We start from the raw sequence: 25,000 nt of genomic DNA on the forward strand, positions 1-25,000 counted from the left end.
TCTATGTACATAGGGCCCTCTAATGCAGTCTCTGAAAGGACTCTATGTACATAGGGCCCTCCACACACCGAGTGCCAAACACAGGAGTCATCAGCATGGCAAGCTAATCATACACAAGACAAGGCAATGTTTGTAGCAGCGCTGAACACTGCTGGCACATGCCCGCTCATATTTGGCATCTGCCCAGTGCCCACTCATCCTTTTTTTGAGATAACTTTAATCATCAGTAGGCAAATGATAATGCTCATCCAATCAGAAAGTTGTCCCATGTATCACCATCGTTACACTGTAGCCTACTCATGCGCCGTCACCACCACCGTTACACCATTCATGTGTCACCGTTACGCTGTACTTGGGTTACTTGCACAACTCCTGGTATGTAGGTTTCAGTAGGTTACTAGCACTGTGTTAGTTAGATGCCTAGTCTTGGTGGTCTGTGTTGGACAAACAGAAAGGTGTCCTCTCTGATGTTCTTCCCCTCCCCCCTTCCTGTTTGCCTGGAAAATGTTCCACACGATTCCTATGAATGTCACCTCCAGGCAGCTGCAGTAAGAACCGTCCTGTGGGGTGCCTTCTGATGAGTGTCGTGGCAGACATGATGACACGGTTAAAGTCATGTGCGTGTGCGTCTGTGTGTGTGTGTGAAAGAGATGCGTATGAGGTGAAGTGCGGGGAGAATGGCGGAGGCCGGGGAGACGACTTCCACCGCGGGCTCTTTGATGAGAGGAAACGCGTCTGGAAGCGCCATCCACGCAACTGTTATCAGGGAATCTCTAATTCACTTACGTGTTAAATGGACCAGTAATAGCATGATTGAGACCGTTTTGTTGCTGATGGTTTACAGTAACAGCGCAGCAGCTGGTGATGGTGGTCGATCGTAAACTTGTTTGCTCTATGGGCAAAGAGCCCGACGTGGATATGCTTTGCACATAACATCCACCCAAGCAGATGTGCATCCTCTCAGGGAATGGCCATGCATTTGTTGACAGACTGTAGGCTATACCTGCAAGTATGTTTTTTCCTAAACGTTATGCCTAAAAGACCAAGGCTTTCCCGAAAAATAGTCAATTCAAGTATGTACACCCAAATTATAAGTACTGGTAGACGACACCAACAATTTCATACGGACAACATTTATACGCCTCCCCAACGCCAGTTGTAATCATACATTCTTTGGGTGTGCTGATGTGTAATTTTGTGGCCAAAACCATAATATAGGCCATCCAGCTGGAGCTAGGCAATGACGTTATCGCGGTGTTCAGTTGTTCCGTATCAAGCGGCTGGCAAAAAGGAACCGGATTCCAGACGCATTTCCCCAAGAATGTTCCGCGCAAATAGGGTATATTTATGAAAGCACTCAATAAGCCAGGACGGTGTGTCTGCAACATGTACATTTGACTACCAAAATGCCAGAATATATATCTCTGAAAACAAGCCAGTTTCTACACTGGCAAGAACCCTCCCCACTCCCTTACGCCGAATGAGACATCGGCACTAGCGGATCTCTCTGGCGATAACTCACCCTGTTCCAGATCCTGCTGGTCGTACCATGGCTCCTCTTCCTCGGTTACGAATTCTTCCATCCTGCCGGCTCCTAGCATTGGAGATAGGCTATCAGACGGCCACACAGTCACTCCCGCACATGAACGCAGTCCGCCCGGCCGCTAGCTACACGGCGGAGGAGAGGAGGATCTTTGGTGCAGGAATCACACTGGCGAAGGGGAGTGCTTTCGTTCTGCACGCAGAGGGGATAGCGCCGCAGCACCATCTGAGGCTATCCCAAGTTGTCATACGCTTGCTCTCGTCAAAAGACCTCTTCAATTCTTCAACAGTTCCTTTTAACACGCCCTATTGCATGCTTCTAGGATATTATAAGAAGCAACATCAACGATTCTTCAAAAGAGTTCTCCCCATACTCATTTGCATAGCGTTCCAACTCTCAGAAACAAGGTCTCCCCCTCGTGGACCCCATAGCAAATGTAGGTTTTGGAACTCGGTTTTCCTAAATAGTCTAAGCTAGCTAAGCAACTTTTTGGGGACACGTTGGACAAAAGCACCAAATTGTTTTGCAGGGAAACAGGTGAATTTGGGTAAAAATGAATAAATAATAGATACCACCATTAGGCATTAGGCAAATAAGCCTTAATATTATATGTAGTTTTCCAAAATGTTGTTTTAAAATGCAAATGATGCATTAGTTAAATATGGACTTAAATTGCATACTTTTAGAAAGCAGAAATCTGAAAATTGGCTGAAGCCATGCTCAAAATCATTGTTTCATTTCGCTGATAGCCTAAGAAGGCTACCAATACGGCTATTTTTACTGGTTTTTGTTTTCATCATTCCATAAATCAGAAAAGCCATTCAAAAAAATCTGCCATGTTCAAGGGCTGACATGTTATAAATCAAGCTATGAATGAAAATACTGATCAGTGTATCAGGGCGCAGGGCTGCCTTCTTCTGCAGCAACATGGGTTTGGGGTGCTTGGTCTTTTGTGGCCCCATCGTCCACTTCAAGGCAGCGCTGGAGTTGCCTTGAGAGCATGGGTGGGCTGGGGGCAGGAGTGCATGTTTCATGATTCCTTATTTATTTATTTTTTAATCTGACTTTAGCCTATTGGGTGTTTAATTCATGTTTTGTTGGGGTCTTACTTGTGGTACTTCTATAACTCAGCAGCATGTTCAACCTAGGCAGGTACCTTACCTCCTCTCTGGTGCTGCGGGCGGGGGGCGTTGGTGGTGGGGAGAAAGGATAAAGAGATGTGAGATTGGGGGTTATGCCTTTAATCCGACAGGACAGGGAAGAGGCCTATCATTTGATGGCAAGCTCAAACGAAGGGAATAAGTATTGAATGCGTCAACCTTTTTTTCAGTAAGTATACTTCCCATGAGGCTATTCGCATGAAATTTTCACCAGACATTAGTATTAACTTAGGTAATCCACACATAATAAATCCAAACATTAATGTCCACAAGTAGAGTTGAGTAAAAAAGTGGAATGGTACAGGGAAACAGTATTGAACACGCTAAGAAAAAGCAGTACACAAAGACAAGAAATGGCAAGGAACAAGATGGAATCTATAAGTAGTTAGAGAGTAATTACCCCTCCTATCTATTAATATACATATTGATTGGCTATAAAACGTTTTTCATTACCAAGGTGCCAGACAAGAAACAGAAGAGCTCTCCCAAGACCTTTTCAACTGTTGCAAAACATATCAGTGGAACTGGTTACAGATGCATTTCAAAACTTCAGAATCATCCAGTAAGCAGTATTGGAGCCATCATCGGCACATGGAAGGGACATCACTGCAGCATCAACCGGCCATGCACACAGGATTTCCTCGCAAGATTTCTGACCAGGAAGGCAGAAGGATAGTCAGAAGAGTAGCCCAAGAGCCAAGGACCACTCTGAGAAAGCTCCGGAAAGACTTGGAGGCAGCAGGTACAATTGTTACAGAGTAAATCATAGACAATGCACTCCACCGCCATGGCTTCTAAGCATGCTCACCCCACATGACTCTATTGCTGAAGAAAAACATGTCAAAGCTCATTGAAAGTTTGCTATACACAACATTTGAGACAAGCCTATGAAATACTGTATTTTGGTCAGACGAGAGCAAAATTGAACTTTTTGGATGTCCTACTACACACCATATTTGGAGGAGAAATGACACTGTGCATCACCCTAAAAATACCCTATCAACAGTGAGGTTTGGAGGTGGAGGCATCATGGTGTGGGCTGTTTTTTCATCTCATGGTACTGGCAGACTTCATACAGTTGAAGGAATGATGAATGGAGTCCTTTTGTTCCGGGATAATCTTGCCATCCACCAGGATGATGAGTATGAGACATGGCTAGACCTTCCAGCAGGATAATAATCCAAAGCATTCAGCAAAGGAAACTCTCAATTGGTTTTAGAGAAAGGGATTTAAGGCCCTGATTTAAATCCAATTGAACAGTTTTGGAAGTTAACTAAAGATCAGGATTCACAAGAGGGACCCCTGGAATCTTCAATATTAAAAGACTATCTGTTTAAAAGTATGGGCCATAATCACACCTGAGTACTGCGACTGATTAGTTTCGTCATTCAGGAAATGCCTTGAAACTGTCATTACAAATAAAGGCTTTCCCACAAAGTATTTAAGAAATGTCAGTGTCATTCCACTTTATTACACATAACTCTAATGGACTTTAATGTTTGGATTTTTTATATGGATGGATTACCTGAGTTAATAATAATGTCTGGTGAAAGTTTCATGCGAATAGCCTCATGGGAAGTATACTGGTACTTACTGACATTTGTTTTGATGTGTTCACTTCTTATTTCCCCCGCTGTATATGATTGATGTTGAGCTAGAATAGAACAACACTGATGCTGGATATCGGATCGTGACTTGCTTTCTCCACAGGGGGGAGCTCCAGCAATGTTAAATTCTACTTAGATTGAAATTCAGTCTGATTATTTTGTCGCAAATTCATCAACAGAATTATCAGATTAAAACCTTACCTCTAACTCACCCTGGACAATGAATATCCCAATATGTCAGTGGCAGGAGAATACAATCCTATTATGATTGATTTAGAGCCTGCAGAGACAAGACCATATGTTGCGTATTATCGTACATCTTCAAAGAGATACTAGCATGCATTGCAGAGGTTGGTATGCTAACTCTGTGTGTGTGTATTTTTTTAGTTGTTTGTGTACTTCTTGACCATTAACATCAGACCGTTCACATTCAACTTTACCAGTTTTTTTTACCAGACACAGTAGCGCTGGAGTTAGCTTGCCCAGAAACATTTAACAACATGGTCTCACTCTCCTCTGTGCTGTGACACTGAATGCACTTCTGGAATAAATATACTGAAGACTTTTTTTGATGTCATCTTAAATAATTCATAAAAAGCACAGAAAGCATATTGTAGTCATGTCACTGTAAACCACACAATAAGGGTATGATTCAGTGAGAAGTCTAAGCCTCCATGGAAAGTATGTTGCCATATCAACAGAATATTTTATACAATGCATCTGGGGTATTTCATATAGCTAGACAGTAGGAGTTGAAATGTGATTTATTTTGTATTTAGGTAGATCCTAAGACATTATAGAGAGTTGTTTTGGTACCACTAAGCCACCACATTAGATAAAAGGAAGGGTGGTATATAAGGTGGTATACATGAAGCATTATAGACACATTTATAAAGGTTAATAAAGCATTTATAATGCCTCACACACATTGACATAAGTCTACTCTATGTAATCATTCAAAGATGCATGTATGTTGTGTCTACTTCAACATAAAGAAAAGTATTCTGCCCTTGCAATAAGATCGTATTGCATGACGTTGTAATGGCTGATGTGGGTATCAGTATCTATCAACCTCTGCCGGCCCTGGCTTTCGAATGCCTGTTTGCAGTCAAGTCAGTCTGTGGTCTTCCTTTATTCCACTACACTGTACACAACCCCCCCCCCCATTTTAGGACCGTGTGTGTGTGTGCATGTGCATGTGCGCGTGTGTGTCTCATGCAGACTCCACACTGCAGAGAATCCTTTTCTGGTGGGACGCCAACCAAGAGCACCTGTACAAAGACTCCCTTTATCCCTAAACCCCTCCCCCACTACTCCCCTCAACAGGCCCTCTGCTTTACAAGATGCATGACACACACACATACACACACACACACACACACACACACACAAAGAAAGTTTCCAGACGGCCTGCCCAGCAACCACCCCTACAGGCCCCGTCATTCGTGGAATAGTGATGGGGGTGTGTGTGTGTGTGTAGACACAGCGTTATAAACATTTTCTTAAAGGGTTATAACCCTTTCATAAAGCCTCATAATTAGTGAAATTAGTATACTATAAATAATTGAATTAGTTATTAATCAAATCTTGGTGATTACAAACCAATTGAACTTTCTTTTCAGGAAAAAGCTATACAAATAATATGTAGAATTTAGCATTCATTATGTTGTTTGGTATCTTTTCACGACCTAGAAATACTTAATTCGTTTGGCAAATGCACTCAATTTTGAATTTTTGCTAATCTTTTTGAAATTTGCACTGCCTCTAGTACACCAATGAAAAAGTATTAAAAAATGAATCAAATAATTAGTTACCTAAGTAACCCAAATAGTTAAATTACATTTTAACAGCGTAGGCAATAATCTGTAACTTATTGCATTTCAAAAGTAACCTTTCCAACCCTACACATCATATTACATTAAATCATATTTCAATCTTTTGCTCTGGCAAAATAGAAAAATAATTCAAAGTACCGACAGATGGCAGGAAGTTATCAGCAAAGAAGAGAGGGTGGAATGATGTAGGTGTGTCTGGTTGGTATCATATAATGCACGTGGGTTGCAGACATACCGAGCAATGTACGGTGTTAATGGTCATCATACACAATGAGCTGTTAATCATCTTACGCAACCACGTCTGTTTGAGTGTGTGTCATTTTTAATACTGGCATGTATCTCCCTCTATCCCTGCCTCCATCTCTCTCTCTCTCTCTGCCTCCATGTATCTTTCAATGTTTCCCTGTCATAGGCATGCATGGGTGTGAAGACCAGGAAAGCGTTTTATATGACGATGAGCGTAGGAGAGGTGACAATGCCAGACATGGAGAAAAGGAGAAAAAGAGAGATAGATAGAGAGAGAGAGAGAGAGAGAGATAGAGAGAGAGAGAGAGAGAGAGAGGGAGAGAGAGAGAGAGAGAGAGAGAGAGGGAGAGAGAGAGGGAGAGAGAGATAGAGAGAGAGAGAGAGAGAGAGAGAGAGAGATAGAGAGAGAGGAAATGGAAACGCTATCAAACACAGTCTTGTCTTCTGCTTTGTGAAGAGATTTTCATCACACCATGTGACCATAACCATTCAAACAGTTACTTACAAAATTCAAACTTGTAAAGTTGATGAATCCACTAATTGCATTTGATCTTACTTCAACCTTTCAGAAGAGACAGAGAGGTCGCCTGTATATCCGGTGGCATTAAGTGTTTAGCTTTGAGGTCTGAGAAGCTCAACAACATGAAGGATGGTTATTAGTGGTGTCATGTCCTTTCATCCTTCTCCAATGTGACTTGTGTATGTGTGTTTCAGCAGCCCAGTGTGTGTGTGTGTGTGTGTGTGTGTGTGTGTGTGTGTGTGTGTGAAATGTTTTGCTGTAAATGATTTGTTAAGGACGACAGGACTGTGGTACACAGCCAGGGTGGCTGGAGTGATGGTCTGGTGTCTTTAACTATCCTTCTTACCAAACAAATATATTTCCTAATAAAAACAAAACATCTCCAAAACACAATTCCCTCTCACTTCTCTACGGACATCTGTGATGTGTTTTCTCACCAGGTCACCTAATGCCCATTTCAGGAGCGTGAAGGACATACGTGTTTTGGGTTAGAAATAAAGGTGAAGGTGTTGAGTTTGGGACTCAGGCTGTGAACTTCCGTTTTTGTCGCGTCATCAAAAACCTCATTTATTCTCTCATTAGCATTGCATCCTCTAAGCTGAGCCAAGCAACAGGTCTGACAGCCACACACACACACACACACTCCCTCGTACTCTTCCCGTCCAATGAATGTCAGCTGAATGGCAACCAGACCTACTACGCCTGAACAGACGTACACACACACACACACACACACTCACTCCCCTTCCTCCCTCCCAATCCTTTCGCTGTAAAAGGAACCCTAGTCGCCACGGTGACCAGTGACAAAAAAGGGAGGCTTGACGGCATGGCAGCTGGCTCTTGGAGAGGGAGGAAGGGAGGGAGGGAGAGGGAGAGAAAAATAGAGTGAGTGAGAGAGAGGGGGGGGGAGTGGAGAAAAAAGACTAGGGGGAGTGGGAGAGAGAAATGAAAAACCTCCCAGTCCAGAGCGGCACAAAGAAGTTGTAGATGACGAGAAGGGTGGCGTCACTGGGACCCCTTATGGGAGGCAGAGACGTTTGCTTTCACCACCACCAACGTGAGACGTCAGCACAGAAGTGACCGACTGTCCAACTCACCAGTGGAGCAAAGAAAAGCCAACTGGAGGAACAAAAGAGTTCCACGGTCAGACAAGAGCACAGGGGGCAGTGGAAAGCCTGGACGAGAACATAATGTTTTTGTCTTCACAGGCACGCTGTGAAGAGTAGCCTTCCCTGGTGACTCCTTCAGAGAGAAGAAACCAGCATAGAAGCACTTCTTGCCTGCAGGCGTTTCAATCAGAAGGGTAAAGCAACGCTGTGTGGCTTTGCCAGGTGAGAAGTACACAACAAGGACCACAGTGTTAAGAAAAAAAAAAAAAACAGTGAAGACCACCAAGAAGTACGAACAAAAGTTTGTGTTCAGGTTAGTAGTTTATCAAACAGTCCTCTTTACTTGCCTTGTTCATAACATTCCATTACTGCATGGTGTGTTTTGTGCCATCAGTGTTTACTTCTGGCCTTCTGGCACCGATGTGGATTTTGTTAGTTGACCACCGACAATAGATGTTAGTGACTGTTGTGAACTGTAGCTAGTTGTCTGTGTTATCTCTAAACCAACAAAAGTACAGGGAGTATCTTGGGGTGTCCTGCAGTAGTTGCAAAGGGTCTGAAAGTTTAGTGTGTGTGTGTGTGTGTGTGTGTGTGTGTGCGCACGCATATGTGTTTGTGTGTGTGTGTGTGTGTGTGTGTGTGTGTGTGTGTGTGTCTATTTGGGTGTTTGTTTATATGTGTATGTGTATGCGTGTGTGTGTCTGTGTTGGTTCATTGTTGTTTCAGTGTGTGTGTGTGTGTGTGTTTGTCTGTCTGGGTCTTTGTGTCTGTGTGCATGTTTGTGTGTGTGTGTGTGTGTGTTTGTCTGTCTGGGTGTTTATGTGTATGTGTGTGTGTGTGTGTGTCTGTTGTTTCAGTGTGTGTGTGTGTGAGTGTGTGTGTGTGTGTGTATATTTTCACATGTGTGCAGTAAGTATAAAGTGAGTGTGTTTTGGAGAAGCTGTGACAGACGGTGGAAAGGGGGCGGGGGAGGGGAGGGGAACCCGTGACCCTCGCAGGTGGCCGAGACATATCCACACAAGGCGGCCTCCCTCACACACACTTACACACACACACACACACATACACACGTAGACATGCGTACACTCACAAACACACACATACTCACACATACACACTCACTAACGCCCCCCCCCACACACACACACACACATACTCACACACACATATAAACATTAACACATTCCCGTGAATACATACTCTGACAGACACAGACATATTCAAGGAAACAAACACACACACTCATATATGTGCTTGCATGCACTTCTCAGCAAACATACACACACACACATGTTCATGCATTCACGTTTGAGTCACAAATGACACTTCATTGATAAATCTTCCCTTCACCCTGTAAAATAATTGTAAGTCAACCTGCCTAGTAACCTTTAAGCTAACATCTTTCACAGCTTCTGAAACACTCCCTGAGGCTGATAACACAGGCACACACAGCACACGCACACACACACATACACACACACACACACACACATACACACACTTCACCCCGTCCACTAACACAGCACTCCGTCCCCGTGCGTGATGCTATTCTCCACGCGGTTGCGCTAATGAGAGAGGTACGCTGCATACCACGCCAGGAATAGCCTGCCGGCCTGTCATTACAGTCAGACTGTGCTGATATATCTGTGCCAGTGGGCACGGTACGGAACCGCACGGAACAGCACGGAACAGCACGCCCAGTGGCAGTGTGGCCCACGGCACCAGCTAACTAGCACATTGCTATATGTAATGACATGATGTGGAAGATCCAGGAGCTAATTGGAAACCTGAGGAAGTATTTTAGTGTATAGCATTTTCTGTGTGTAATCACACAGTACGTAAGGTGTAAGATGAGAGTATAGGTTAGTGTAGGCTTTTCCTAGGAATGGACCAACACAGACTGCTGCTGTAGCATGTAGTTTCGTAGATATTAATACAACTCTGCCAGAGTGCAGCCACACAGATGTACCACTACTGTAGGCAGATTTGAGACACACACACACACACACACATATAGACGCACACACACACACAGATGTACCACTACTGAAATAGGCAGATCTGAGGCACACACACACACACACAGACGTACCACTAACTGAAATAGACATGTCTGAGGCACACACCCTTTCACTTCCTTACAGGTGTTTCCCTTACTGAACTGTTATATTGCTGGGAGTAAGGCCTAGTTAGTGGGTGTCTCTGCACAGACTACATTAAAGTTTGTGAGCAGTAACATTTTTCTTGTAAGGCCACTCTTGACACGTCAACTTAAGAACTGCAACAGTGGCAGATGCCTTGAAATGTTAGTGTGTTCTAGTGATCCTGATGAGACAGTATGTGCTATCTCATTGTGATGACACAGTGTGTGTTAACTCCGTATGATGAGAGTGTGTGTGTTCTTACAGTCTTATGATGAGTGCTGTGTGTGTTCTTTCACTGTGATCATGAGACGGTGTCATTTCCGTGTGTTGATGAGTAGTGTGTGTGTTATCGCAGATGAGACTGTGATGAAACAGTGTGTGTTAGCTCAGTGTTATCTCAGACTGTGTGTGTGTGTTCTTTAGCAGCACTTCCAGTGAGACCATGGAGGTGAAAGAGGAAGTCCTGGACATCCTTCATCGCGTGTGGGCCAAACTACAGGGCCTGCCTGAAGCCAACTCATTGGAGATCGGAGCCTTCTTCATCCTCCTCCTCTTCGTCGGTGAGTTTAGCTGTCGTTCTCTCGGCCACTCAGCGTCTCTGAGTCAGGCGTCTGTCGAGTGGCGATGACGAGCGACAAGTCACGGCACGGGGGTTGCCATGGCAGGCTGATCAGGAACGCGTGGCTGGACACCTGCGCCCACAAACCCATAGACGCGCAGACCCAGATAAACGTCAGCTCTGGCAAAGACAAGGGTCTGGTGTGGTGTGGATTCATCGTCAGCTGTTGAAGTGTACCAACAAAGCTCTTATTCTTGGCTGTGCCCCAGCCTCTTGCTCTATAATAAGGCTCTGTGTGCATCTCACAGGAAATCCAACCATAACCACGGACTCGCTATGTGAAGCTGCTGGTATTCCATCTGAGTCTGGACTCTAATGTACTCAGTAATGTCTCACTCAATGCCAGTGTTTAGTTATCTTGTTTATTTGCCAGAAACACATTAGACACCGGTAAGGCATCAGAACTCAGTGGCCCACAACTGGCCCAGGAGGACATAAAGAGCAAGAACGTCTTCAACAGGTAGCTTATATCTCCTGGGGGTCCACCCTATAGATATTAGAAAGCTAGATACCACATTGACTGTGTCGAGTTCTATTAGGTGGCATCGTAAACACGGCCGCCATATTGGTGGGGGCATCGTAAACACGGCCGCCATATTGGTGGGGGCATCGTAAACACGGCCGCCATATTGGTGGGGGCATGGTAAACACGGCCGCCATATTGGTGGGGGCATCGTAAACACGGCCGCCATATTGGGGGGGCATGGTAAACACACGCCGCCATATTGGTGGGGCATCGTGGGGGGGCCGCCATATTGGCAAATCGTAAACACGGCCGCCATATTGGTGGGGGCATGGTAAACACGGCCGCCATATTGGTGGGGGCAACGTAAACACGGCCGCCATATTGGTGGGGGCAGCACCAAAGATCCTTGATTAAGCAAGATAGAGCAACGTAATTCGTTACTATGGGAGCAAAACGGGACAGTTCCGGTCTGCATAAGTGGGAGTGTCACCTTACGTCACTAAATAAACTTTCTCTCTTAATAAGCAATAAGAACAGATAAACCTAATTGTGTTCACAGTATTATTGTCTATAATCATGTATGATACCAATGAATCATTCTTTAGGACATGATATGAATAATTTAATTGGTCATGTGAACCGAGCTAGCTAGCTAGCTAACGCTAGCTTAAAATGCTATACGGGGAGTAGCTATGGCAATACAGCTATGCGCTAACAAGTGACTAGTAGTTGAAGGACTTCGCTTAAACTTAATATACTGTTGCAAATTCACTTGAGTATAAACTATCCACTTTAACTAATGTAAGTAATGTTATTCAGTTAGTTGTCATTTCAAAGAAATTACACTTCTCCGTTTAAAATTTTACCTTAGCTAAGAGGATAGCTAGCATGCTAACAACCGGACACTAACTGGCAGCAGCATGGTCTGATATTAAGTTATTTTATCACAAATCCGAATGCTACAAAATTACACTTTTAGGCTTGAAATGATCCCAAACACTTACAGATTATGACAAAAATTTCCAAAAAACCCTCAACAAATCCAGAAAGACATAATGACCAATTTATTGGTAAAATTCCACAAGTCTCCATTGACATTAGTGCAGCGAGGGTTTACTCTGGTCTGCATAAAGGGGGATTTTCCCCCCTCCCCCTTGCAATAATTGAACGCGGAAATTGTCGAACGTTTGCGCCTCTCGCTCCGCTTTAACCATCTCTGGCAGCACCTTTATTGTCTATGGGCAACACTTGCCGGCAATCAGAGACACCTGCCTGATTTCCAGTCAGAGTCACATGCTCCTCCATTGGCCTCCAGTGATTGCTGCCCCCACCAAGATGGCGTCGCTATTTACGTACGAGCTGGAGCCCAATGCGGCATCTAGCTTTCTAATATCTATGTTCTGGAGCCCAATGCGGCATCTAGCTTTCTAATATCTAATATCTATAATCTGGAGCCCAATGCGGCATCTAGCTTTCTAATATCTATGTTCTGGAGCCCAATGCGGCATCTAGCTTTCTAATATCTATGGTCCACCCCCCTCTCGCCAGGCTGCCAACCAACCAGCGTGCCCAGGGTTATACATAGCACGGGCTCTCTGTGATTGGAAACCAGCCGCTACAATACGAACAGACTGAGCAGTGGCAGGGCTACTGCATCTGATATATTCAGACGTCAACAAATTTCACACTGTGACAACAGATACAGCTACGGGCTTATTCTGGTCCAAATGTCCAAATCCAGTTGGTATGTACCGCAAGGCTATTCTTTAGCCCTAACCAGAGTGCCTAGTTCCCTTGGGAGATGGCTATAGACCTTTTTCATAGCAGCCATTTTGAGAAGAAATAGTAAGCACAGGTGTTACTAACTACGTTAGTGAAGTCTCTGTAAGTATAGCAGAATCAATACCTTAACTATAATGTCAGTTAGTTACTGGCTGGGCTGCCATATCTTTCATGTCAAAAGCTGCAGTACTGTCACTGCCTGGTGTGAGTTGAAAGTAGATATGAGTTGTGTAGGCGTTACACATGTGCTGCACATCATATATTTTCATTGTTCAAATAAATAACAAAAAAAGCAATGACTTCTTGCCTTTCAGTGAAATAAGAAATACGTTCAACTCACAACAGGCAGTGACAAGGTCCATTAACTTGGTCTCTGACAGCGCAGTCACCTAAAGCTGTCACAACTGTCAAACACTCTACGTTTGGTCATCCAAGACCCAGAGACTAATCATCATCACACATCAGTTTCTTTCAGTCATGGACAAAGCGCTAGTCATGGCTCTCATTCATCAGACGAACAAGGATGGCTCTCTCCCACAGCTAATGCAGTCATAACCACTGACTTCATGATTCAGCTATGGCATTCTTATCTCAAATGCCCAAACACTGCTTGGGACACCAAACACCAGTATAGGCCAAGATGACATCACATCCCCATTCTCTCTGTCTCTGTGACCTGACCAGGGGGGTCAGGATTTGGAGGGCTAGCTAGCATCAGCCAGTTAGCATCTACCAAGTCCCTCAAGTGTTTGCCTCCACCCATATTTTCACAGACAAGCCAGTTAGATGCTACATCATTGGTGGACACTGACATATTATGTTCTTTACGTGGATTGGTGGAAGAGCTGTCAATTTCCTGCTGGGAGGATCAGCCAATCTACCTGGACGACATAATTTGTGGCCATTGGTAATGTGGCAACTAATTGGCGGATTTATGAAAATCTAAGCAGAGGTGAGCACATGTTCAACGGCATATTTAAAAATGGCGACAACCCACTTAATATATGTCTGTCTGAATTAAGTAACCTAGCATCATCAATTGAAATAAATGGGGCTGGAACCTCTTCCCTCTTCAGAGCTATACAATACCTCCATGGTCCAGACCTCAGCAAAACTACTAACTGTGATGTAAATACCTCTCTATGTCCAACACGGCCTTGACAGCCTCAGTTCTGCCTTGAAAATGGACCAAACTGTGACTGGAGTAGGACTTCAAGAAGTCCCAGATCACCCCTAAAGTCTTCAGTGGGGGAAGGTCAAATATGTCATCTCAATATTACAGTATCTGGAACATTCTCTAGTTCTCGTTCTCTCAATATCAGCCAACAACACAGTGACAATACTAATTTGCGGCTGTATGGGTTTTAGACAGGAATTTTGACAGTGATCAATAATTATGAATCAATATTCTCTGACACTGGTAAGCTCTGCCATAGAGACAGAGTGATCTACTATTTATAACTGCCTCAGCCTTTGTCTACAGTCTTTCTATAAATTGCTATTATTATGGCTTGTTGCCTAAAGATAGGGATGCTTCAGACCTAGCCATCTGGGAGAGAGAGAGAGAGAGAGAGAGTATGATGCAATAGGACAAAGCTGGCAGGGGTAGCAGAGCAGGAGGTAACCAGGGTAACAGAAGCTAGCATCCTTTATTGTCTCTGGGGATGATGTAAAGAAAGACATCAAAACCCATGAGGTACAAAGGCTATGGGGCTTGTGTTGTGTTAGCAGCCTGAATGGTGCTGTGGGGGAATGAGAGTGCATTCACTAACACATGTTTGTGGCTTTGTTTTTGTTGTTGTTGCTGTAGCAACCTTCCTGATGCTGATCGTGCTGTCATGCATCCACTGCTGCTGCTGTGGGAAACCCAAATACCAGGCCGCCAGAATCCAGCCCGTTTGAAACCAACCTGCTTCCAGGCCACCGTAGGCTGGATCATAACCTCCTCTTATACAAGAGGACAACTATGTGTTGTGCTTGTGCCTCACATGTGAGAAATGGACTACACCACCACAGTTTTGAACTTGATTGCTTATTGGCTGTTACAGCCTTCCTTGTTCCTGGTTGGGAGGAATTATAGATGTAAGTATTGTTGAAGGAGTGTCTTTGTACACAATTGTACCACTGTGATGATCTGTGTAATTATCAGTATTCTCCTTATTACCGAGTATTTCCCTAGTTCTGTATCCAGGGTGACATGTGGAAAGTGAAGAAATAGACACCAACAGCGCCCTCTGTGGGACATTAAACAGAAGAGCCCAGGTCACAGATAATATTGTACAGAGCAAATAACACCAGTCCAAATAGAAGGGATGGTGCTTCTGTAATGAACCATATAAATGTAATGTGTTTGTTTGTTAACCATGTTGTAATAGAACATATTTACTGTAAAGTCTTTGACCAAAACAGAAGAAAATATAATTTTACTTTCTTCATCTTTGTAAAGTAAGGCCTTACAAATGTATTAGCACAAACTGACAGCACATGTTATCTGTGGGATAATGGATATGATCTTGTAAAACATGTATCAGAGACGCTGGAAACAGTCGGATCAACTCCTCAGCTGACACGGCCTACACAGAATCCACACAGGTTTTGTTGTTGTTTTATGTGAGAAAACTGTATTTTGGTTTGTTTGTTTTTTACAGCAAGAGCATCAGTGCTTGTCTAATGTACAAGGGCCACAATGCTTTAGCTGAGCTGAAAATAAAAACTTGTTGTTAAAATGTGAGTCCGACCAAGTCACATATGATCTGACCAAATATAATGCCATTAAGGCTTTGCACCATATTGTTCATGAGATTTATACAAAAAAACGCAATGAAAAATTCAATAGAGCTTGTTCAAAATCCAAACTCCATAATGTGTGTAGTCTGTAGATTTTGACATGGCATATATATAGCCAGCACATTTGCATGTTTCCTGCTCTGTGCGTGAGGTCAGAGTACTGGTGCCAGGCGGTGCCAGAACTAGAGCTCAGTCAATACTGTCTGTAAACATTAACCTGACTTCTCTCATTCTGTGCTTCCGAGTGGACACGCACACCCCACAGTGTCACCGCTAAGAGAAACAGGAACTCTACAATGGACTAACAGATTCAGCAAGGTTAGAATACTGAAGCGAAATAGCCATCTTAATCACACAGTATAGACAAAGCTGCTACACAGGCATTCCTATGACTGGACCAATCCATGAAAACAAGTGGTGTTGAAAGGGTAAACCCATGGGAGTCGGCAGTCTGTAGACAATAGCTCCCTCAGCAACAGCTACGGTGACAGTAAACACTCAGCATGGACGTGGAGAGGTGAGTCTGACTGAAACAACTCTTCATATGACTCAAAAATAAGATTAAAACGGTTGAATCCTAAAGTGAGATACCATTAAAAAAACAGGATTAAATAAGTTTTATCCTGAGGTAGGATATCTGGTTTATATGAATGGATTGCTAACTGTTAATATTGAATCTCCGTTCACTATCGCTTTATGTTATACTGAATAAGTCAAAGTAAATTATTGAAAATGCTGAAATTGGTATTAGAATGAGAAATTCCTAAATTAACATGATCACATAACCAAATAATTCACACAGCACAGACAACTGATTTATTTAACAGGATTGCCTGGTATGATTGCCTTAATCTATCTATCCGAATAGCTTATTTGATGCCTTCCAGACATATAGATATTGAAAGTGTTCTCTGGTGAACAACCTCTCACTGGTTAGCGGACTTTCACCAGCTCCATCAACAAGTAATAACATTGTTCTTGCGTTCATATGTCTGTAAACAGGGGGCGGAGCTTAAGCCTGCCCTTGAACAATCCCCCTCTTTGACTTCATTTAAGTCTGGGGTCACGGGATCACAGCTTCATATGTTCTGGCTTTCTCAGATATACTTTAAACTACTATGTCAATAGCCCCTTAATTCAAATTTAGTCCACAACATGGACCTTATATCTTCAAATTGGATGTGTAATTCAGCCTACTTGATTTTCTTTTGTATTAATTGCTATCAATGCTTCCACCCAGTCCTATTGTTTTAGTGATATGAAACAGTCATTGGAGTTACATTGCCACACCCCAAAATCTATGTGAAAACACCTTGCCAAAAGATGACTATCAGGCTGATAACATCTTAAAATAAAATGAGAACTCATGTGAGACTGCGGACTTTGGATATCTTCTACAACAACAACAACAACAACATGCATGTCATATAGCGCTTTTTCAAGACACCTAAAGCGCCTCACAGTTAAGGGAGAACCTCACTAACCACCACCAATGTGTGGCACCCATTATGTGCCAGAATGCTCACTACACACCAGCTTGAGGTGGAGAGTGAGGGAATGAATGAATGAGCCAATACACACTGCCTCTATTCAAACCGGGTCTCTAATCAGTGTTGTTCTATGGGTCTCCCCTGTATCTTGAGGAAGGTTCATATGAAGCCCACCAACATCTCTCTCTCTCTCTCTCTCTCTCTGTCTCTCTCCATTGCTCTTTTAGTGTCCCCAAACCTCCGTTCCAGGGCAGCTCCCCCCAGGACTGGGTTCAGTGGACCTGGCACCGACTGCAGACTCAGCCATGGGTGCTGGGTGGCGCTGTGGTCATGGCCATTTTCTTTGTGATGTTTGTGGCCATGATTATCTTCGCCATGTCCTTCGGCTGCTGCTGCAGCAGCTCTGGCAGAGGACAGAAGAAGAAGACCAGGAATGGCGTCTTGTGATCCCCAACAAGATCATGTTGGTAAATGGCGTTTTGTGATACCCAACAAGAAAAAAAGTTGGAACCGTCAAAGGAGGAAAACCTTAAAGTTCCAGCTGTGTCGTTTTTTTTTTTTAGTGTTTTAAGTGCAAACACTGCCACTTGGACATGGTGCACTACACACTGCCTATCTATGATATGGGTGCAAACACTCACTCATGCACTCTCTTTATAGGCCTACACCTTTTAATAGGCCAGCTGTTAGGCAGAGGAAAAAAGCAATGTCAAGCGAATGTAACAAAGCAGACAAATGACGCACCGCTTGTTCAGAGGAAAACTCCCCAGGTTTGTAGTTTTGTACGGGTTAACAATGTGATTGAATAAAAACAAGAATAATAATAATAAACCAACGATTGGAACATAACGACTTCTTCCATATCTCTGACAACTTGACGCAACAATAAAATATCTTAAAAGAGATTAGAGTGACTAATGTATTTATAAAATGATTCAAAGTTGTTCAATGGCTTGATTAGCATATAGTTGCCAACAGGCCAACGTGATATTTTTGGATGGAGAGAGAGAAAAAAACATGTATGTATGAATATCTCACATAGAGAAGGGAATTGTTGAACTGGGTAACACCTCATTTTAAAGTAGCACTGTGACGGAGTGCCGTCGTCACTACGGTTGAGTATGTGCTCTTACTGCCTATCAGGCTCTGAGCATCGGGCATTGCGGTCAAGCTGCAGGTTTAGTACCCCCAAGACCCGGGTTTAGAGTCCGGATGGGGTCACTGCTCTCTCCCTTCGCTACATACGGTGTCAGAGGTGGGATGGCTTGCCATGAGGCCATCAGAGGTGTGCCCACTGTGTGAGGGACCCCAGAGAGGGGTCATTCCATATCAAATCAGACAAGGTTGTTGTTGCTGCATCGTCTCAGATTTTGTTCAAAACGTGTCTATAAGAATGGGTCCCAAAACCAAAGTCTTTAAAATGATTTCTGTTCAAATCCTGTGTCTTTATATTATTTTCAGCCCTTGAAATTACTTCAGTTTTACAGCATGTAAATCACATTCTCTGATAAGCAATGTTTGGGCATTAATATAATGGGAAAGTGTTATTCATAATCATAGGCAGCCCAAACTTTGTAGGGTGTAAGACAAACATGTTCTCAGCATGATCGGTGCCATGTGGATATAAAACATGAGTTTACAAGAACCTCAATATCACTGGTTTTGCACTTTTTTCCATATCTAGGGCCTTATATAAAACTGATGGGCACACAGTGCACACTTTAAAAGGTCCAATCACACTGAGAACATGTCTGTCTAGGAATAATAGTTTTTAATATATTAATGCCCAAACATGGTCTCCGAGATAAGGCTCTTTGTTTTAGTGTAAAAAAAGATACAAAATCAAGGTTAAAGAAATGTAAGAAAAAAACACTGGGAAGTTAACATAAAATGTTTATACGTCTCAGTTTTGGGACCTAAATATAGATAAAACTTTGAGCAAAATATGAGACGGTGCTGCAACCATATATTTGTTTTCTAGAGTTTGCGGAATCCTTGTGTTCTAGACTTAAAGGAACCATATGTAAGAAATGTATTACAATTAATCATAAAATGGCCCTGATATATCACTACACTTTAAGAAATCATGTTAATTTCAAATACTTATATCACTGACAACAGTAGTTCGGCCAGGATTTTGTCATTTAAAAAGTGAAGTTGCAGCCCTTAACTGATGTTGTGTTTTGTCATGTCATGTTGTGTTTTGGCCTGATGTGCCACCCTCCACCTATCTACTAATCACAAAGTCGGTAGTGTTTTGGCATCCGGGTTGGCAACCTCGAGTCAGGGGGAGGGGATACACATCTCTACAGTAATTTGAAAGTGGTTGCAGTACCAGTTTTGACCACAATCTTACATATGGTTCCTTTAACGGAGACACCTCCACCGCCACTTCAACCTTCCATAAGCCAACTATCACTCCGCCTTAGCTAGTCCTTGCATTTCTCTCTATGACTAAATATACAGTCTTTGGTTTCTCTCCATCTCCTCTTGGTCCAGCAAAAATATCCAAAAATCTTCCATAATCATCAACAATTCCCTGGAGCACACAGTAACCCAACCCTCTCTTACTGTTGGACTCTGCATGTTTACATGACAGCTGTCAATAACACCAATGAGCCCTCAAGTTGACACAGGCGATTAAAGACAGCATGTTGCCCTCTTGAGGAACTCTGTGGGCCAAGTAATGACAGACCAGGCCACAGAGCAGGTAAGTGCCAGCACTTTCAAGATGGCATGTCGAGCATTGTGATACATCAAACACATCAGCAATTTCTCTATAACAATTCTGATCTGCCATGTAGGCCTACCATTACAACATGATAATGTTTTTTGATTTGAGGGGATTCTCTGCAGACCTCTATGCTGATTGCCTGTAGTAAGTCCAGGTTCCAGCCGTTTTTATTACTACACATGCTGAATTAAGCTCTTGTAAGTCTCACATGGTTTTAGAGTGTCTTATCATCCATTGTCAGGATGCTCATCTATTCCAATCCAGTCCTCAATATTGGGGTTGTTCATAATTTTGTTTTGCAGCATGTCTGAGAGGATTTTGAGCTAGGCCTATGTGTTACAGGATGATTTGGACAACAAAAAGCTTGTTTTTATTTAGCATTTGAAAACATTTGTTAAATGTAATATCATTGTTGTTGTGGTTAATGTAGCAGCACAAGCCATGTCTAGCGAAACAAAAGTGCAAACAGAAGCTAAATTAATTGTGATAATTTTATCCTAAAGCATATGCCTCACCTGACGCGTATCCTCTCCTCTTCAACTTCTCCCTCATCCGAGACTGCTATGTTTTATTATTATCATTTTATTATTTTTTATGTGAAAACATCAACTCGAGAAACACTGTTTTTGACAAGCCCATTATTTAACTGCTTCCTCGTTTATAGCCTAGCCTACTACATCGAACGCGCGACAAGTCATCATTACAATTTGCGAACTCGGAAATAGGAGCTAACGACAAGCACATGAATTACCTAAATGTTCATTTTTTGACCCATTACAAAAACGCCTACCTCAACTTGTCTTCTTTTATCCAGGCAGATTGTAGGCATAATGCAAACGGTCTGTTTCCAAGTGCAATCAACTAGTTCTCAAACAAATAAATAAATACAATACAGTACTAATACACCAACGGCAAACGTAAAAGTTTATTAAGGATACAGACTATTATTGAGGACAGTGGTAAAATGGGGAAAAATACAAGGGTTTCCTGCAATTGCAGGCCAGTCACACACGCCATTGACACAGCTGTGTTGGTTTGATTGGCCTTCGTAGTTTTACTTTAATATGTACAGTCCTGTTCTTCCTCTCTCTCTCTCTCTCTCTCTCTCTCTCTCTCTCAGAACATCACTCTGCTGCTCCAGATCCAGTATTCTTTCCATCACAGGCCACAATCTTCACTTTGTCGACTTTCACCAGGTCCGTAACCTCCCGAAATTCCACATCATTCAAGACGAATGTCCACACATTGTCACAAAAGCGGTAGGTGTTGAGGGAACCTCTGAAGTTGACCCGGTTCCGCACACGGTTGGCCAGTGCAGTGTTGATGGCTTTATCAAACTGGAGCAGAACCTGAAGCGCAAGTTGAGGAGTGATCTGCTGTGTCTGAATCAGTTCATCAAGGCTCTCCTGAAGGCTGTTTCCCAGCGTGGTGTTTCTGTACAGTTGGTACGCCATAACAAACCGTCTTGAGTAGAGATCTTGTTAGACGATAGACAGATTCCAAAGGAAGTTTAGGCGGTCAAAAAAGCGCTGAGTAGTTCTAGTAGGCTGACTAGCGATCGCTAGTTAAATATGTAGTCATACGTGGAAGAAACCTCGGTATTCTTCTCGGTTTTTATCAGAGATAAACGTGAACGCCCGGTTCCACTGTTGTCTTGAAAAGAGCTCGGATGTCTATCGTCATCAAATCGCGTTCCGTTGTAGCACGCATGTGCATAGTACAAATCTATCGTCATTACTGTGCGACGACGACGGGTAACGTTACTGAGATGGCGAGCGGTAAAAAGACTGCTCTAATTTCATCTTTGGCGGATTATGCTACCGACTCAGACGAAGGTGGTATTAATAATATTATAATATGTCAAGATGATTGCGATATTTTAGTAGGTGCTTGCCTTTTCCCGGGAGATACATTTGATTTCTGGATCGTCCAGAAGCTGCTAGCATCTAATGTTGAATAGCTTCTTAGCATTTCAGGAACATGCTACTTGAAATAAATAAGTTGCCACTTTGCTATGTTGTACTATGAATGACAACGAAACAAATTAATAGCATCCTATACATCTACAATATTTCAGTCATACACGTATTAACTGTTGAAGATGTCCAAACAGTGCCTGTTAACTACCTACCTTTGTCTTGTAATTTAGCTACAGTATTGTAATGAACGATAGTTACAGTGCCCAACCAACCCAAACCGTCTAAATTGAAGGATTTACATGTATTTGGCTTAGTGTTATTAGTTACCCAACTTTATTAGATGTCCCTATGTGAAAGATATTTGTTTCAAGGATTCTTGTAATAACATCTTACATTAGCCAGCGTTCTTACCTCCAAAAGGATTGTTGGAGGTAACGTTAACTATTAGAATAGAGAAATGTTATAGCCTAACTTCAACATCTCAAGCAGAGGTAGACCTACATTCTGACTAAAACGTTTTCTCTCTCTCTTTGTAATCATTAAGTTCGTTGGTCGTCTATGCGTCCTTTGAATAAAGATGTCTTAAATTGTTATTTTATTGTTTAGTGTTGTTATTGTAGTGTAGAAGGAGTTCCTAGTTTGTGTTGCCATTTGTCCTCGTCTCACCCTTTGACAGTGCGACATTCGAAGTTTTTGCGAATCGCGCAGTGACCATGTTGAAAGTAAATTAGGCTCACCGTTTGTAAACATAGAGGATGTTGTTTTTCCAGATGAGGACCAGACCGGATTAGTATCTGCAGACTATAACGAAGTCAGCCAAATCGGTGACGGAGACGAGGTGGGATCAGGAAACGAAGAGAGCGAGGACAGTTCCAGAAATTCGGTGAGCTATTCTGACTTTTTCCACACTGTATTAGTTTCATCGGGTCAGTGCGCAAGTATGGCCTGGCCTCACTTGGACATTAAGCAGACTAGACACGTAAATTCACTTAAGATGTTTTCCTTCTTACATTGAATTAAAAACCAGACAGTGTGAAATCCGTGTATAAAACAAGTGGTTGTGCAGCTGGACACCTCAGTAGGCTCTCTGAGCACTAGACAAAGCCTCCTGTCATACCAGTCCCAAGACATCACCTATTCTCACCTTCATGCATTCTAAAGAATGCCGTGTCCCCGGCATCAGGCAGGATGGTGAGTCGTAGCCTAATCTAAAGTGCAGTAAGTGAGGTGGATGTGGAGTAATGTTGGGCATTTAACTCTGACATAAAGCTCAACAAGAGACAATCTCTTTGTCCACATGTGTCAGCCTATTTCTCTGCACATCTACCATAAGCAGAACATTATTTCAAAGCAAATGGGTTCAAGCCTCAAAGACGCAAGTCCCTTAATTTATCTAAATAGAGAAGTGTTGTATAAAGTGGTTCAGATCAGTTTAATAAATTATTTGTAAGGTAAGCTACTGTTGTTGAGAGAGCTTGGGCCATATACTTCATGTTGGGTTTTTCTCCGATGGCTACTGCTGATCCGTCAGTCTGTGAAATACATCAGTCTCTCCTCAAGCATGACCTTGCCTGCATGTCAGTTATAGAACACTCTTAACGTGTGGCTGTGTGTGTGTGTGTGCATGTTTTAGCAATGGAAATGACAGGAGATGTATAATACAGCATACTACTACACCCAATGGTGCATTTCATTCTTTTAACAGACTTGCAATGGGATGTTATGCCTTTGCTGTATATGTGTGATTTTTTTTTTTTTTTTTTTTTGTCATGCCGTGTGTCTTGATGCGGGGAGTATGTGTAGACGGTGTAACATCTAATGCCATTTAAAGCTCATTCACTCACTCCTTATGTAGACGCCGTAACATCTAATGCCATTTAAAGCTCATTCACTCACTCCTCACGGTCTCAATTAAGTGCAATGAGACACCAGCTCCTTGGGGCTTTTGCTCAGGGCTATTAGAAGGTGTTTTCACAGAATTTCAAAACATGCCATGTGAAACAAGGCTGCAGTTGCTCTTGTTATTATAGACACCATCACGGGTTCTCAAGCTTTTCAGCCCGCCCCTCAAACCCCCACCGGAAAGGTTTTTATTTGAAATGTAACTACTATTTTTTAATCTTTTGTTACAATTATGACTAAAATATGCTAGTTCTAGTATTAACATTTTTTATTTCTGAAAATCATCTCTCGCCCCCCGGGGGCTGCCGACCCGCATTTTGGGAACCAAGGCACTATATTATTTCTTTCTAAATTTCAGATTCCAGGTCGTCTTTAGATTAGTGAACCAGAGTATTTTTTACAATGTGGCAGGTTGCATCCTATCTCCTTCCTCAATGCTTGCAGGACACCCCACCCCTGTTCTAATCTTTAATGTCCTATTCCAGTCAGAAAGTGCCAGCTGTTCTTCATTGATATCACAACTGATCTGTACAGAGACATACCCTAGATGGGGCTGCACACATTATAGTAGAACACCTCTGACTGAGGAAGACCTCCAAAACATTGCATTCCCTGGTTTGTCATCTGGTGACTAAATGGTTCTGTCATAACGGTTCCAAAAGATTATTACGGTGTCCATATTAGGACATCCTCAGGTGTCAGACTCAGGTTTCAGACATCATATGGAAAGGCATAAGGTCTTGGGTAAATCTAATATGAACACCGTACAGGTTTTCAAAGGGCTTAGGTACTCTACTTTTTGGCAGAGTGTTTTTTATTATGCATATGACCACACCCACACCACACCCTAGTGAGCTTAATGACTACAGACCTGTCGCTCTTACATCACATGTGATGAAGACAATGGAGCAATTGGTCTTAGGTATGCTCAGACCCCAGGTACGCCATGCACTAGACCCGTTACAGTTTGCTTACCAGGAGAAAGTGGGCGTGGACGATGCCATCACTTATCTTCTACACAGGACACATTCCCACCTGGACAAGGGGAAAAGTGCTGTGAGAATCATGTTCTTTGATTTCTCAAGTGCTTTTAACACCATCCAGCCCCTCAGATTGGGAGACAAGCTCTTGCAGATG

The 25,000-nt window shown here is 42.8% G+C and overlaps 3 protein-coding genes and 1 long non-coding RNA gene across 6 annotated transcripts in view; 2 read left to right on the plus strand and 2 right to left on the minus strand.

Moving 5' to 3' along the window:
• Positions 1-1,938, minus strand: part of LOC125295623 (cerebellar degeneration-related protein 2-like) — an 8,571-nt gene extending 6,633 nt beyond the window's left edge. The window contains exon 1 of the mRNA XM_048244969.1: positions 1,523-1,938. Coding sequence (XP_048100926.1) covers positions 1,523-1,601 — 79 coding nt within the window. The 5' untranslated portion in view covers positions 1,602-1,938. The remainder of the gene's footprint in view (positions 1-1,522) is intronic.
• A 5,902-nt stretch (positions 1,939-7,840) lies between these two features.
• Positions 7,841-15,762, plus strand: LOC125295524. Of its 2 annotated transcripts, none has more exons than XR_007193673.1 (3): positions 7,841-8,333; positions 10,588-10,724; positions 14,842-15,762. It is a non-coding gene; the product is annotated as an uncharacterized LOC125295524 (long non-coding RNA). The 2 variants fall into 2 exon arrangements; XR_007193674.1 differs by having other exon boundaries at positions 10,591-10,724.
• A 5,185-nt stretch (positions 15,763-20,947) lies between these two features.
• Positions 20,948-21,720, minus strand: gtf2a2 (general transcription factor IIA, 2). The gene has a single exon (XM_048245836.1). It carries the CDS (start codon positions 21,494-21,496, stop codon positions 21,167-21,169), a length of 330 nt encoding a protein of 109 aa, XP_048101793.1. The 5' UTR covers positions 21,497-21,720; the 3' UTR covers positions 20,948-21,166.
• A 49-nt stretch (positions 21,721-21,769) lies between these two features.
• Positions 21,770-25,000, plus strand: part of LOC125296136 (SAP30 binding protein) — a 33,075-nt gene continuing 29,844 nt past the window's right edge. For both annotated transcript variants that reach the window (XM_048245837.1, XM_048245838.1), the window contains exons 1-2: positions 21,770-21,877; positions 22,732-22,844. In XM_048245837.1, the coding sequence (XP_048101794.1) occupies positions 21,811-21,877; positions 22,732-22,844 (180 nt within the window). In that variant the 5' untranslated portion in view covers positions 21,770-21,810. The remainder of the gene's footprint in view (positions 21,878-22,731; positions 22,845-25,000) is intronic.

Source organism: Alosa alosa, chromosome 6 (assembly GCF_017589495.1).
Source record: "Alosa alosa isolate M-15738 ecotype Scorff River chromosome 6, AALO_Geno_1.1, whole genome shotgun sequence".
Lineage (NCBI taxonomy): Eukaryota > Metazoa > Chordata > Actinopteri > Clupeiformes > Clupeidae > Alosa > Alosa alosa.

Bases quoted from the DNA above. Each gene is read 5' to 3' on its own strand.
- gtf2a2 (XM_048245836.1), bottom strand. From the start codon at position 21,496: ATGGCGTACCAACTGTACAGAAACACCACGCTGGGAAACAGCCTTCAG.